The sequence below is a fragment of the Callionymus lyra genome, chromosome 4, assembly GCF_982586985.1.
Source record: "Callionymus lyra chromosome 4, fCalLyr1.hap1.1, whole genome shotgun sequence".
Lineage (NCBI taxonomy): Eukaryota > Metazoa > Chordata > Actinopteri > Syngnathiformes > Callionymidae > Callionymus > Callionymus lyra.
Window position 1 is genome coordinate 21,787,066 of NC_141821.1, and position 16,979 is coordinate 21,804,044.

Genomic DNA, 16,979 nt, shown 5'->3' on the forward strand with positions numbered 1-16,979 from the left:
CAAATGATTTGTGGATCCAGATGGTATTCAGGAACACCAACCGAAATCCAATGGTCTGTTCTATGAACACGTTCTTAATGTTTTGTAATAATCTGTTATTTTGCTAGATAATATGACCGTCACATTCCCGCCACAGTCGGCTGAGTTTTGCTCTTTTTCATTCCAGGTTCAGCCCGGAAACACCCGGCATACAGACACACTGCTCTGTCAGTGGGAAGAGGTTGAGAAAGACCACATGATTGTCGGTGTACAAGATAAGATTAATATAATATAATAGATTAATTTAGATTCTAGCTACAAGAAAACAGATTTGTGATTTCTGCCTTATTTTTTATTATTTTTTACTCATTCCTAGTGATCCTTCTTGTCATCTAGGTTTGATGTTTGATGACTGGCTATGTTGACTTTATTTGTTGGGGACATTAATAGCTATGTTGGATAAATTGTTGCACTAAAAATTAACCAAATGACACATTTACGCTGAATAGAAAATCACTCTACGCCTCTTATTGCTTTATATTATTACCATTTTACTGGATTTTCTTTGAATACGTTTTGGAAATATTTGTGTGCAATTATTCCAAAATGAATGATGAAAGGTTACATTCATTGGTGACTTTATATGTTTTACGATCAGCTGCTCAGATCCCTCCAACATCATGATACCGTCATGGCGTCGAAGAACAGCTGCCTTGGTGCTTGGTTCTGTCTTTCTATTGCTTATTATGTGTTTTATCTTATTTCATTCTTTTATTCTGTGCTGACACCACAAACAATTCCTACATGTGTGTTTACAACACTGACAACAAAAGATTCTGATAATCAACGCAAGGTCATTTCCTCAGTTTTTCTTTTCATTCTATGTTTTTTGTAAATGTGTGTTAACAAGGAATGATGAATGATGAATGCCTCGCCCTTTGGATAAACCAGCCTCCGCCCCTCCTTGACCAACATTCAGACTCCTTCTTTCCATCCCTTCTTCCCAATCATTTTAATCTGCGTCTTTCGGGTGTTTTTAATTCCACTTGTGATGGAACCTTTAGTAAGTGGGTCGGGGCTCTGCTCCCGTTTAAGAGAATTGTTCCGATCATTTCTACATATTCACTTAGCAGCTGTCACTCTTCCTGCTCGCCTAAACAACTTTAATACATCCTGTTAAAATCATGTTTAACTCTCATTATTGACTCTCAATAAACTCGTGATCATCTTTTTAACTATGTTGGGGAGGTTTCAAATATTTCCTCCGAGGTCATAAACCGTTTGTGTTTTGAACTCGGACGATTATTCTACATTAAACATGTCCCAGGAGGCTTCTAGGTTACAGCCAGTAAAAATAATCCCATCAGAGCGAGAACTCGGGGGAGAGCGATCCTAAAACATATGTGGGCAGCAGCGGGAGGGACTTTAAGTGTTTTTGGGTCACTCAAGCCCAAACAAGAGGTCAGTGGAAGCAGGACAGAAGCTGTAACACACAAGTTTGTCTGCGATGAAGGTGGTCTTGATCGAGACAGAGTCCACAGTTCACCTTATTTAGGCATCATCAAGAACCACTCAAATAAATAGATAGAAAATAATGTAACCAGCGTGAGAAAGCTATGGGTGTGTTGAGCTCTGCATGCAGTAGTTTATCTAAACCCTCTGGTTTCCTCCCACAGTTTGAAAGCATACTCAGGTGAATTAATAAATCTATATCCGTCAAACTCTAAGGCTGGTCTAGTCTAAGTCTTTTGAAAAATAGATCATCTTCTACAGTGGTCGTGGTCCTGGACCGTGATGTGTTACTGAACGGTGTCTAAGATATTAATTTCTAAATATTTATTTGACAATTTTTAGTGACTTACAATCCAAAAATGTAATATTGAAAAATATATTACACAAGTATACTTTTTCTAACTACAAATATATTTCAAACCTTTTTTCATTTAGTAACCTACCTGTGATATAACTCAATTTTATATCACATTTGATTTTTTTGGTTATTTTTTCCAAATAATATTTAAATGCAATATTTCATAAACATTTTTGAAATAACTCTTTAATTACAATGATTGCCACTACATGACCTCCATATCAAGTTACTTTTTCAAATGTATCTTTGAAATCTTTTGAATCTAAAATTTACCTTAATAACATCATTAACAACATTGCCACTACATCACTTCCATATCATTCTTTATCAACGCCTTATTGAATATATATATTTTTTTATTTATCTATAGTTTCATGCAATATTTCGTAAACATTTTGTAATAACTCCTTATTTACAACTCAGGTGGTCACAGGATTTATATCCAGGGTGTCTGCCTCATTTGGACCCTTTTTTAGTGATCTATTTATGTATTTGTAAATTATAATGGGCTCAAAATCATTCCCTTTATTAGAATATCCTGAAGTCGTGAAGTCATTGAGTTCATTTATCAAAAGGTTCAAAGATTCAAAGAAAACGTTTTCATGTTTGGTCTCGATTAGTCTCATTTCAAACAAAGCCAGTCATTATCCACATGCACACATCCGAGAGAGAAGACTCATAATAGCGTGTTTTGTGCTGCGTGGGAGGTAGTTTTGGGGGTTTTAGTGTGCGCGTGTGTGCGTGCGTGTGTGCGCGCTGGAAGGGGTTTCCTGCAACATCCAAGAAGTGGCAGAAGTTTACGCACAGAGAGGACGCAACAACACCAGCACACAGCAGAGACTTCACTCTCCAGCATGAGGGTCGAAGTTTGCGCACTTTTTTTGACCGCAGTCCTGGTGCTGATCCCCGCAGTGCGAGGGTCTCCCTTCCAGTACAACATGTTTCAGGGGGGCGTCCATCCTGGCGCAGAGCCTCGGCAGAAGAACAAGTAAGTGGTCGTGTTGGAAACCTCACGATTTTGAGTTTGTTCGCTGACTTTTAAGTTGCGCAGAAACTGGTGCGCCTACGTCGTGCACAAGAACGTCAGCTGTGTGGTCGTTGGAGGCACCGAGAGCTACGTGCAGCCGGAGTTTGCCGAGTGTCCGCCGGAGATGCCCGACTGCGCGCAGCAGGTCGTGTAAGTCACCGATGATGAATCTTTAGTCACTTTTGTTTGACCTTTGAACTCGTCAAGGTCCCTGGAAATGACAACCTTTTGTGTCCAAGTGTTCTGTCCACTCCTAGAGCTCTATGGAATCTCAGAAAAAAAAGATTTTAAAATGTTAATGTGAGTGTAATGATGCATTTCCCAATATCACTATAACTATAATAACTATTAAATTTTTTTTTTCTCAAGATCATGGATAATTTCTCCCTCATATAATGATGAGTGAACATTAAAATGTATCACTATTAAACCCAAATCCAAAAGTATGGCATTGATCCGGAATTATTTAGGGCAATTTATTTTAACAGAAACAAAATAAAATCGTGTCCTGCAATTTTAATCCCACTTTTTACTGCTGAAATATTCTGGCTGTTTCTCTATGTTAAATCAAAGATTACATCACTCAAACCCATGCAGGAGCCAAGGTCTAAAGAAGTTAAGCTCCGACAAATTAGCACCGATTTATTACTCTTTTTGGTAGTTAGAAAAGTTTTTTTTATAATCAAGCTTAACAACCTGTAACACATGTTACAAATGTGTGTTTCAGTTTTTTCTCCGATGTAATACTAAACATGAACATATTTGATATGCTACACTAACTAAGACTTGATTTCAAAATCTATAAATCTACTATTAAAAACTCAACTTCCAACATAAAATTTTATGAGACAATTTTTTTTTAAATTAATTAATAAATTATGTCTCAAATCAAGTGAATCTCCTGTTATGGGCTGGTTAAGAGTGACTTTGTCTACTTAAGAAACTTCACATTCACATCGACTTATATAACATGGAAAAATATTGTAATTCTTATCCTACATAACGTGAATGTGCCATACATGGCTTTTCTCGGATGAGGTACACACTTGAGAGACTCTTATTAGAGTCGGCCAAAACACTGTAATACAATGACAGCTTTCAGTCTAGGTCAGACCTGTGGTTTTGGTGTGTGTTTGTTCCCAAAAACATTATAGTAATTAAAAACAAAACACTATATATATATATATATATCTATAATGAAAATAAATCAGTCTATAAGAAATCTCTGTCGTGTCCTCAGATACCGCACACACTTCAGGCCCACGTACAAGATCGCCTACAAGATTGTCACCGAGCTGGAGTGGAGGTGCTGCCCCGGCTACCTGGGACACGACTGCCGCGAGGTGAAGGACATGAATCTTCTCCAAGTTGAGCGTTTGCCTCAGGGATCGTCAACATCTCGCATTCCTGCTGCACAAGGTGAGAGTCGTCTTCGGTTTGAGTATCCAGCAAAGACTTTATTCTACTCAATTATTATCTTTATTAAAAACAATAATAACACAGTTAAACTGATGAATTTATTGGAAAATGAAAGAAGCACAAATTGTGTTAAATAGTGTTCAAATATGAAAGAGAGTTAAATCTTTGGAATAAATGTCAACTTAAAAATTAATATCAAGTCACAATCTCTGCAGGTCCAAGAGAGTTGACGGACAGGACTCATCCCTGGGGAGGACAAAGGCCGTTTGGAGGGACCCACCAGTCACCAGGGGGCCACAGGGGGGGGTCTCAACACCTGGAGCAGGAGGTGCAGCGTCTCTCCCAGATGGTCCTCGACATGCAGGCCAGTATGACGGACATGTCCTCGCGGCTCAGGACGGACTTCCAGGAGGACGCGAGTAAGATGTTGGCTACGCTGCTGAGCAAACAGCCTGTGAGCGCCCGAGGCGTAGAACCCGAAACCATCCAGCTGCAGGACTTTTCCTTTGCGCACGATCCAACTCAGATGGACGAAGTCATGAACCGGGTCAGTCAGGTCACGGAGGACCTGGCAGCCAAGAGCAACACGCTGAATGACCTGCTGGGTCGAGTGGACCGTCAAGATGGTCAAATCAATCTGCTGATGGAAGCAGCGGAGACAACTGTACCTCCACAGAGTCCTTCTACTGATGGGGACCTGAAGGCCTACGTGGACCTGAAGATTCAGGCCTTGAGAGAGGAGCTGATGGAAGGCATGGAGATCAAACTGGCCGATCTGAAGAACTCATGCGAATACAAAATCATGTCCGTGAAGGATGAGTGTGAGGGACAAGAGGACAACTACCTGAGCCTAGCAGAGCTTATGGACACCAAAGAAACTGACCTCCGCAACGAGCTCCAGGAGCTTCGGGGAAAGCTGAGTGAAGCATGTTGCGGAGACAAAGTCCTGCCAGAGTCCTCTGAGGCCTTGCTCATGGCCCGGTTAGACAACTTGGAGAGACATTTGAACTCGTCCAAGGATGACCTACAAAGAGGAACTCAGGAAAGTTCTCTGGTGGAGCAACTCAACTCTATGAATACATCCTTTCATAGCTTTGAGGAACGGTTGGAAACTCTGGACCGGTCCTGCTCAAAGACCTGTGGATCCAATCAGAAGGACTCTGGACCCATGGAGGGTCATTTGAACCACAGCGCCAGCATCGAGAGACTCAACCACGACCTGAACTCCCTCAGAAGTCGAGTGGACGGACTGGCCAGCTTTGACCCTCAGGTCAACCGAGAGGAGGTTCGACACGAATCAAACCTCACCGAGCGGACTCTGAGACAGGAGGTGGACCAGCTGAGCCGAGCGCTGGAGGCCGAGTCCCGCCGCTGCCAGGATGGCGTGGCTGACATCGACCGCCGCGTCGCCAACATGGAGAGCGCGTGCGGGAAGCTGGACCCGGTCTCTGAGAACCTTCAGAGGATCCGAGAGGGTCTGAACAAACACGTGACAGGCTTGTGGACTTGCGTCGCTCAGCTGAATGGAAGCGTGAACGCTCATGAGCAAGACATCAGAAGGCTTAAGGGAACCTGCCCGAGCACCGCCGACGATGCTGGAGATCTACAGGTGCTGTTGACGAACTCTCCTGAGAAGACAGGTGAGTTAACTTGACACGACATGTCTCGGCGCCTGTGTTGCATTAGCAGAGCTGGCAGGAGGTCTTGATTGTCACGGGTGTCGGATTCACTCTCCTTGAAATGAGCTAAATCTAAATAACAAAAAAAACACAATGGTAACTTAACAAAGAAAGAGTCTGGAGGCACAACTTTAAACACACTTTAAATAAGGTGACCATTTTTGGGGGATTTTGGGTTGAGTCAAGTTCTTACTCACTTAAACTTGCTCTAGTTTCCCAAAAAGACAATAAACCAGGCATCTTGTCAAAATTGTATTTATTTAACGATCGTATTTCACGAAAGGATTATCAGCAACAAATTTTATATCCTATAATTGTGGTTCATAGTGATGTGAGGAGATGGTAAGGAATACATTGAAGATGGATACGTGAGTAACTGAATCCACCGTAAATACAATTGTCTGAGATGTGAACATGAACATACAGAGTACACGCAGCATAAACTCAAAACCCTGAAGGAATAAAAGAAAGAATGTCCTAGTAAAAGAGGGCGTATGGTCATCTTCCTTTAAATCATCATAGGATTTGATTCTAAGACCTGCAGGTCTTATAAACTGTCTTCATAGGTCAGAGTTCATGTCTGCACTATTCAGATGTTTAGCATTCTTGCTAACAGCATTAGCTTTGTCGCATCATAAACCCTAAACTTTTAGCATAGCCATAGACCTCTGACTACACATGTGACGGTATGTTCGTCTTCCGGCTGCGAAGCTACAAACTGTGATTGTGTTTTGGATGCTCAGCGTCTCCGTGTGGAGGCTGATTGAACCCACATGTGAGTTCTGAAAGCCGCTCGTGTTGAGAAACATGTCTTGGGTTTATATAAAATCACTCGGCAGGTTCTGTCCGAGCGAGGGAACATTTATGAGGAGGCTGTTGTTTCCTGTGTGAAGCCTGAGAGCGCCCGGGCAGGAGCGACTCCACCTGAGCCACATCACAAGACTTTATTTGCTGCTAATTGATCTGTTATTTCTGAGCGGCGTGGATGTTGCTCATTAACCACTCCTTTGAGACCCCGGCTGGACTTCATGGGGTCTCACGGTCGTAAACGTGAACTCGATGTTCGCCAGTTACTGTTTACGAGCCGGATCTCCTCCTCTGGGATCAGCAACTTTTCCCGGTGACGTGTGTCAGGTGACGCACGTGTGATGCAGGCGTCGTCCACGCATGAGGAACAAAGTTTTCATGTATTTTTTTAATCAATGCAGATTCAAGATACTCATGTTTCCTCAAACAAGCCACTTCATGGAAACTTTATCACCATAACAAATCACAAGTGTTATTAGTTTACTTATCGATAATAATCAATCCTGTTTTTAATCACTTTGAATATGAATATCGCTTTTAATTTAACTTTACCCAAATGTTTTATTTTATATCTGAATTAACCAATGTATTACTTCATGTACTGTAAGCTTAACATTATTTGAATCATTGTATTTATTTAATCCCATCCCTATTTTTTTTTATGTCACATTTTAATATTATTTGTCTTCTTTATATTTTATTTACCAAAATCAGGTTTTTAGCTTATTTATAATTTCCTTTTCTTTTCTTTTTAAAAAATCCATCTTCCTAATTCATTTACTACCAGTCAAGTCTTAACTGTTTGGTATAATTTATTAATTTTATTTGTATCTCATCATTTACTGAAATATACTAAAAATATTAAAATAATAATGATTTATGTTGTACTTGTTTAGTGATGAGCCGATATTATTATCAAGGAAACATTTTAAATAAAAATAAGAAAAAATGATCTCATGGATTTACTTTCATTTATATTTGCTAAAACTACTTCAACTTTAGTGATTATTTTGTTTATTTTTGGTTTATTTAAACTAATATAAATCACAAAGTTTATTTGTGTCTTCTTTTTTATTCTCATTTTCAGTTTCTTCTTAACCTATATATCTTGGTAGAGGTTTACACCTGATCTGGTTCCATCTTCATTGTCCTACTTTAACATACTTTTTTTATTTTCATTGACAAAATCTTTAAAAACAACAACAGATTACAGATTTTTTTTTATGTGTTTTGAACCTTCCAGCGACCGCTGTAATAAACTGGAAACTATTTAATAATTATCATCTGTATCTCGTGCGAACACTCGACTGACCCACTTTTAAAAACGTGAGCTCCACCCCACAGTTGTTTCAGTTTATTACGACGTCATTGGGAGTTCCTCGGGAGCGGGACCATGATTTCCATGAACCTTCTGGGATGTCCAAGTGGAGCGTTCGTCTTGAGGCTGCAGCTGCCTGGAGTCTCTTATCTGTCGGGACGTGGAGGTGCTGCTCGAGTCCATCACTCTGACAGCTTATCTGTGACGAGTATCCCTTTTTTAAAAAGCTCACAGATGTTTCCACGGACGGCCTGAAGGCCAAGTGAGGTCAGGATGAGTCCAAACTGTTGTTAGTGGTGGAAAAAAAACCCTCTGGTGGAAGAATCCTTCAATTTGCTGCGACTACAATCAAATTTCAACAATCAGCCGTTCAGGAAACTCTGGATCCGTCTCTAAGCCTGTATCGTCCGTTCTTAATCCACAATCATTGACTTCCTCTCTCTGAGAGTCTTTGTTCATTCAACAAGATGGCCTTGAAAGCAAACAGGAAGACGGAGTTTGTGGCGACATCCCAAACACCACCACCATACTCTGAATCTCAGTTTGATGCTCTTACTGAGCAGTACGACTGCTTCACACCAACACGATCTGTGCTGATTTGAAATACTTTTACGAGACAAACTATAATATGGGAGCGAAGGTTGTGAAGCGTTCGGTGCAGCTCGAGTTGAAGAATTTGAACAAGGACAAGTTGCAGCACGTTTACAAATCAGAGCCAGAATTGAAGCGAGTTTTAAAATCAAATGTACTCTAAATCCCTTCTTTAGTTGGGTTTATTGGCCCCGAACAACAGTCGCAGAACCAAATGTACTACATTGTGTACCTGCTGATAATATATAATAGAAATGTAAAAAAAAACAGATTGTGATTCATATAAAAATGAAAGTGAAAATGTTCTCAGTCAGATTTCTTGAAACAAATCTGTGTCCCAAATAGCGTACTTCTGACGACGCGTCTCCGGAGCAGATTCTGGCTTAAATGTTTGAGAAAAAACACATTTTACCATAAAAAAACACAGCAATAATGGCACAATGGAACACAACTTAATAACTTGGATAAAAGCACTGTCAAGTGTCAGCGATAGTGTTTCAACATCTGGTTGCAATCAACGTTAAAAAGTATTGGAAGAAGAAGCTGTCGAGTCATTCCTGGAAAGTGTGTAGCAACAGTGTTTGATTTGAGACAGTACTACTTGAGCACTGGTGCATGATTTGAGACAAAGCAAATTCAATATCAGTCAGACAAGAGTGATCTGGGAAACTTGCTTTTTTGTTTTCATTTTCATGATGTGTTGCAGGACCAAGAGCAGATCAAATGATAAAGATAAAGGTCAAAGTAGAAACGTTGTAAACAAAATGGAGAATTGTTGACGTCGAGACAGAAGCCAGGTCTCCAATCGCATACTTGCGTACTTAAAATTAGTATTTTTAGTCCATAAGTGCGTCTCAATTCTTAGTATGCAAAATGTAGTGCACCATGCACACTAAATTGGCGTACTTTAACACCAACAAAAACTGAGTATGGATCAATGGACACTTTCTACCCTAAACGGCTGCCATCTTAGTGACGTTGACTTTGAAGTTACGTCATATTTATATATACATGCATATACTTACAGGTGCATTTTCAGCAGCAGTAGGAGGATGACACGTCTTCGCTGCTGATACCGGCGTTAATATCTTGTGAATATTTTGTTTTGGATATTTCTTGATCCAAACTTGTAAAACGTGCTGCCAGCAGGTGTCGATAGTGTTCCTACAGCTGGTTGCAAGCCTCGTTAAATAGTAGTAGAAGACGAAGCTGTCGCGTCATTTCCTGTTAGTGCGTAGCGGCAGAGTTTGATTTGAGACATACTATCTGTCGAAAATGTGCAAAATAAGCCTTACTGAGAGTGTCCAGTGACATCATGATGTCGGCTGATTCGGGTAAATACACTGTTCTGGTTCTCTTGGATCTGTCCTCAGCCTTTGACACAGAATTCTGACCCGCTCTAGTAGAAGAACTCACATTTCCCTGATCCTTGATTTCACTGGCTGCCAGTTTTTTTCAGGATCAACTTTTAAATTCTGGTTCTTACTTTCATATCTATTCATGGTCAGGCTCCTCCTTACATCAGTGATCTGATCCAGCCTTACACCCCAGCTCGGGCTCTGAGGTCTGTGGATCAGAATCTACTGATGGTTCCTCGCACACGGTTCTGGACCAGAGGAGAGAAATCCTTCCAGACTGTTGATCCTAAGCTTTAGAACGATCTTCCTCTCCCTCTGTGTTTGATGATCTACTGACTCCTTCAAGAAACATCAGGCTTTTCCTTGATTTTCTGGAACTCCTGTGTTGTTCTCAGTATTATCTTGATCTTTAAAGTATATATTTTATTGAGTATTGTTTTGATTGTTTAAGCGCTTTGTGACCTTGGTCTGGAAAAGCGTTATATAAATGCAAATTACTTACTTACTTACAAAACTATTAAAAATATCCAAAAGTGAAGCCTTAAGATCGCTCTTACCTTACACCGATATTTAGAGTTTTGACGAGAATGTTTGGCTTGTAGTGTTGGCACACTCATTCTGCTTTTTACAAGCCAGAAACATCTTTATTATTGTGTTGTTTCTGCGTAATGTGTGAGTCACAGATCAAGAGAAATCATTTTTGGCCTCACGTTGCTTCAGTTCCACTGTTATTTATCAAGAGTTCCGTCTAAATTGGAGCCAAAATGACACATGTTGACTCACATATTGTTGAAAAGACTATTTCTGTTCGGCACCAGCAGAGGAGAACTCTCTAAATGTCCGTCTACGCCCCATGATGCTGTCAATAAATCTAATATCTGGATGTCTGACAGGACTCAGCTGAAGCCTGTCATGAGTCATGAGCTCGGAGCTGGAAGTGACATCACAGCTGCCAGTCACTTCAGTCCCAGATGTCTCTAAAGTGTTGGACTTCGGATCAAAACTTTCCAGGCAGAAATAGTCGCTGGAAGATGAATCACACAAACAAGCTTGTAAATCCAACTTCTGGGTACATGGAGCCCCAAAATCAAATGACACTTGATGATCGTTTCCTGTCCTGTCACTCACGTTTCTTGAGCTTCCTCGAATCCTACTTTCAAATAAACAGCAGAAATTGTGAGGCGGTCTGGTGGGGGTGTGGGGGGTAGAGGGGATGATGGGGGGGGCTGGAGGTTTGCCATTAGGTCATACTCGCTGTTGACCTTGACTGTGCGGGTCAGTGAAGGAATTTGTTGTTGGCTAAGTAAACATCGTCAACATGTGTTTTTTTGTTTTCCTGGGAACTGTAAAAAATCCTCCAAGTACTTGATGGCCATGATGGAAATAAATGCAACATCTGTTTCTTGGTGGTTACGAGGCTAAAAACCCACGGCTGCATATTTGTAACAAAAATATAGCAATCACAAGATTAAAACAATGTCAAATGTTACGTTAAGATACATGCGTAGATCTAATGAACTCACCTTTTTACTGGTCAAAAAGAACTTGAAATCAGCTGAAAATGTTTAATTTATTTACTTTGGTGTTGGTGCTGACGAGGTGACGATAACATTGATTTACTAGGCAACTCCCCATCGCCAAATCGCCAGAGTAGGCTGTGCGCTTTGCCCCGTGACAAATAAACTATAAAAGCTACAAAAGTGTAAAATCCCACGTTGATAATTTGGACCTTTATCCACATTTTAAAGTTTGAATGGTGATTCTACCTGAACGTATGCCAGACCAGGAGATGTTTGAAAAATGTCTACTTTTTGGTCGACATTTGAGTTTTTTGACCTCGTCCCATTCAGTCATTATGGGACATTCATTGCAGTTTTTCGGGCCTTACGTCTGCACAGCCCAGGAAAGATTCTCAATGATGTTCAGGCCTTACCAACGCACCATGATAGAATTAAAGGACTTTTCTTTCTTAAAGATTTAAATTTCGGGGAATCTCTACAAGCCACGGCAAGCATTCTGGGAAATCTGCTTGTTGGTAAATTCACATAATTCTAAGTACAGATCAAAATCTAATCCAAAAAAATTGGAACATTTCAGTCAAAACTTCAACAACAAGTGTTGTGTGTGTGAGACAGACTTCTGACTCGTCCAGTTCCTTTACTCTTCTGTTGAGCTGCTGGTCCGTGGGCGACCTCCATCACGACACTCTTCATGTCCCTCCTGACCGACTTGATAACCTCATGACCTCGGGACAAGACCAGACCAGGACTGGGATTCCTGGACAGCAATAACACGAGTCGTCAGAGTCACATTCCAGTTGGACCGTGAGCGAGGTGACACGCCAGAGGCTCCTGATCGTCGCTTGGCGATGTCAGATGTTCGCTGGATCCCGGGGAGATGTTTTCCATTGAGGACAAGACGTGAAGCCAGGCTGATAAGATATGATGTTAAATTTAACTCTGTCTGTGAGTCTCACATTCTTAGTTCGGGGGTCAAACTCACTCACAGCCAACATCCTCTGGCTGTCTTAGTCAAAATGTTAATAATACGAGGAGTTGGATTGTGATGTTTTCTATTCTTTAAGGCTCATTATATAAGTAAGTAAGTCATTTTTATTTGTATAGCGCTTTTCTAGACCAGGGTCACAAAGCGCTTAAACAATCAAAACAATATTCAATAAAGTACTTTGAAGGTCGAGATAAAACTGAGAACACAACAGGAGTTCCAGAAAATCAAGGAAAAGCCTGAACAAATAAAAACGTCTTAAGATGTTTCTTAAAGGAGTCAGTAGATCATCAAGCATAGGGAGAGGAAGATCGTTCCAAAACTTAGGAGCAACAGCCTGGAAGGATTTCTCTCCTCTGGTCCAGAACTGTGTTCAGGAACCATCAGTAGATTCTGATCCACAGACCTCAGAGCCCGAGCTGGGGTGTAAGGCTGGATCAGATCACTAATGTAAGGAGGAGTCTGACCATGAATAGCTCTGAAAGTAAGAACCAGAATTTAAAAGTTGATCCTGAAAGAAACTGGAAGCCAGTGAAGAGTTTTAAGGATCAGAGAAATGTGAGTTCTTCTACTAGAGCGGATCAGAATTCTCGCTGCAGAGTTTTGTATCAACTGCAGGAGAGACAGCTGCTTATCTCTACATAAAGAACAGAAAATACAACGATTGTTTTTATTCATACAGACTGTGTTCTGTCAGTTTTATTTTGGGGCTAAAATCGTGAGAAAGAGGAGAGTTGGTACTGATATGACTTTTATTGTCAACACATGTTGAATGTTTGTGTGCTACTATGTGTAAGAATTTCGGTTCGCTGACTCACAAAACTGCCTCCGTCACTAAGTGGGGTCTCAAGTACGTACAAGGAGCTTCTTGTTGTGATGAGCAGCTTCAGGTTTTGGGGCGATACATCTGCGTCCGTTTACTGTTGCCTCCTGCACTGTGGCCGGTGGAACACACCAGTCGTCAGACCCGTCAGGAGAGCGGCTGCTCCGTCGATCCACTCCAGGCTCCACAGGCGCTCCAGCGACCGTCCTCGTCACTGTTTACGTTCACTTCGCCGCCGGCATCTCGACCTCCACTCATGGAGAGACGATGAAGGAGCGAGTGTCGCGTGAGATTCTGCTGTTGATGCCAAACAATGGAAGGGATTTACAATGTAGAACAACATCTTTAATTTAGACAACATGTTTGATCCGAGGTTTTCATTTACAACGATGTTACTGTTTCCACTCATGAATCTGGAGACAATAGACAACACAACTTTTTGTTCATCACAGGCTCACAAAGAGCTGAAGGATACAAAAGTGGAAATAAATGCAGTCACGAAAATGTCTTTAAATTTACAATCGCTAAGAGAGTCTGAGTGTCATGTGACCACAAAACTGCAGCATTGTGTCAGAGACAGTGTTTTGAAGTACTCACAGACTATCTTGTTTATTAACAAGTATTTCTGCCACCTGTTGCAACATAGGTTGCAGTTGCACAGTTTGACACCGGGGGGAGCCAGAAACAACATTTTCAATCTTGCTTATTGCTGCTTTAAGGCAGATTTAATATAGCAGCAAACTTTTTTTTCTTCTTTTAACAATTTTAAGGATCAATACAATGACGTAATTAGATTGTGTTTGAGATTCCTTATATGTTAATGTCAAATAATAGTCTTTTATACAGTACAGTATATCAAAATAAAAATAGATGGATGGATGGATGGATGGATGGATGGATGGATGGATGGATGGATGGATGGATGGATGGATGGATGGATGGATGGATGGATGGATGGATGGATGGATGGATGGATGGATGAAGTTGGTGAATTGAAGCAAGTTAGGGTGAGACGAGTTTTAAAGGTCAAAGGGTAAAAAAAATTCATCACATCTTATGTTTTAAAAATGTGTCGGAACAGAAACCAAATAGTTCCCGTGTCTCCGTGCGACGCTGCACAGATTGATGCAGGTGAAGGTTAAAGGTCAGCCGCTCATATCCGTCTCTCAGGTGCAGAGGACGCAGGTGTGCAGCCGGCTTCCGGTCCAGCGCCGGACGGGTCCAAGGACGGATACTTCCAACGGCCGCCGGTCTTGGAGACGGGACAGGCCGGTCCACCCGGGAAGATGAGCTTGTCCAAGTTACCTGAAGGAACAGACGGGACCATGATGACCGTCCAGGGCGTCGCTGGAGCACCAGGTGTGTGTTCTGTTTTGCAAAAACATACACAACATAAACTCTGTTATCTTGTGTTCTGTGACGGACTGAAGAGCTTTCCAGGGTGTCCCCTTTTTTGGCAAGAAGCCAGTATAGACTCCAGCTGATCCCAATCTATAATCAAATTATTAACTTAATCAGTTCATTGTCATAATTTAAATCCAAAATATTTCACACAAAAAAAAACACATTCATCTGCATCTGACCTTTAATGACCTTTTCTTCCTTTCTGCAGCATCGTCTGCGAAACAAACGGACGCACCTGAAAACAAACTCCCAGTTCCAGGTGAAGACACGACAATAGTTTTTCTTAAGGAAACGACTTCCCACGTTGACATTGTTGTCTCTCCACAGTCCACGACCTTCGGCCTCCTCCTCCAACATCTGACAACTCTTCAGGTCAGAGGTCGACGGCAGGTTGACGTGAGGAGGTTCGTGGTGGGTGTTCATTGTTCGGTGTTTCTATGTGTCCAGGAGAGAAGGCCACGTTTTCAGCCGGACTCACTCTGACGCCGTTTCCCGGAGCCGTCGGGATCGTCGTCTTCAACAAGGTGCTGGTCAACGACGGGGGTCACTATGACCCCAAGACGGGTATGTGGTAGATCAAGCTTTCCAATCCTTTTATAACCTTTTAGGTTATCTTATTTATAATTATTATTATTTGAGACAAATGATAACAAGATCATTATTGTTCCTCGGATATGTTCCCCCGAGGTTTCCTGTGATAATAAAAACAAACAAAACTGAAAATGTTTATTAGAATATATGTTAAAATAATAATAAAATGTTATTTTATTTATTCATAAATAATATTGTGTTATAACGATATTTTTTTTGTCATTCTGAACCCTTCAGGAATCTTCACGGTTCCTACAGACGGACGATACCTGGTGACCGCGGTTCTGTCCGCCCAGCGGGGTCACAGGGTCGAGGCGGTTCTGTCCGTGTCCAACCGCAGCGTCCAGAAGTTGGACTCGTCCGGCTTCCTGTCCGAGGCGGTCTCGTCGCCGGAGCAGTGCAGCTGCGGAGGATCCGCGTCCGCGTCCCTGGTGCTGTCTCTGAAAGCCGGGGAGCGCGTGGCTCTGGTGGTCACCGCGGGGAGACTCGCGGTCGCGGCGACCCCCGAGATCCTGTCCACCTTCAGCGCCCTCATGCTGTACCCCGACACGTCCACACGAGGGCGCAGGTGAGGGCGGGGGGAAATAAAGGAAACGACTACAAATCGCCAAACGGTTTACACTTTTATTTTGTGATAAAATATAGGATTAAATCTGTAATCAAAATATTTTTGATGGATCCACAGAATTTATGGTCGAAACAAAAAGAAAAAAAAAAGTTTAAATCCCTCAGAATGTTTTTTTTGAAGCGTCTATCTCTACCCACAAGAATCACATGAAAGTTTTTTGTTTATTTCAGCGCACCTTGTTTCTTTAGATTTTGATTTAACATGTTGATGTATTTATTTTAATATTAAGATTAAAAGTTAAACATTTTTATTCAGATTTACATTTAGATTAAACATCTAGATGTTATAATTAGATGTAATATTAAGGCGAAGAGTTTGGAAATACCTACTAAATATAAATCAGCATTAAAAGATGTGTCTTCACTTCTCTCTGAGGCATCGTGATGTAGATCCTCCTGCTGCACAAATGATTTTGTGAAATACTTTTGTAAACTGAGAGTTTTACATAACACATAATTTCTTTGATCATTTGAAATATGCTTTAAGAACAAAGTTGTACATTTTTAGTAGTTTGTGTTTACCAAATATTAAAGTTGAATTTTGTTAACCAAATGGTTTTGATTATTTATTTATTGTGTTGTCTCAGGGTCAAGGTGACAAACGTATACATTTATGGTCTCATCTTTTTTTTTTTTGGTTGTGGCTGTAACTTGTTACAATGTTTCTATGAGTCGGTGCTTTCGTCCCTTTTTTTGAAGATGACTTTCAAATGACCTTCAGTTAATCAACTTTACTGTGACAGTTTTTAACAAAACAAATACATTTAAATTAAAAAACAACAACTTGAAACCTGGTAAGAAGCAATAAGCAAACTGGGAGATTAAATTTAAACCTTATAATAAATCACCTGAAAAGGCAAACTCTTCCCACCTGCTCTATAATGCTCTCCAATACAGTTTTTTTTTAGCCCACCTCCTCTCAGTGAACTCAGCCAAGAGTTAAAAACCCTTTTTTTTGTTTGGTATTTAAATATTCAAGAC

The 16,979-nt window shown here is 41.0% G+C and overlaps 1 protein-coding gene across 1 annotated transcript; it reads left to right on the plus strand.

The window, feature by feature from the left end:
• The first annotated feature begins 2,703 nt into the window (after positions 1 to 2,703).
• Positions 2,704 to 16,416, plus strand: emilin2b (elastin microfibril interfacer 2b). The gene is made up of 8 exons (XM_087788117.1): positions 2,704 to 2,837; positions 2,901 to 3,026; positions 4,117 to 4,295; positions 4,511 to 5,935; positions 14,547 to 14,735; positions 14,989 to 15,056; positions 15,182 to 15,344; positions 15,609 to 16,416. The coding sequence occupies exons 1-8, from the start codon at positions 2,704 to 2,706 to the stop codon at positions 15,941 to 15,943; spliced, it is 2,619 nt and encodes an 872-aa protein (XP_087644243.1). The 3' UTR covers positions 15,944 to 16,416.
• The last annotated feature ends 563 nt before the right edge of the window (positions 16,417 to 16,979 follow it).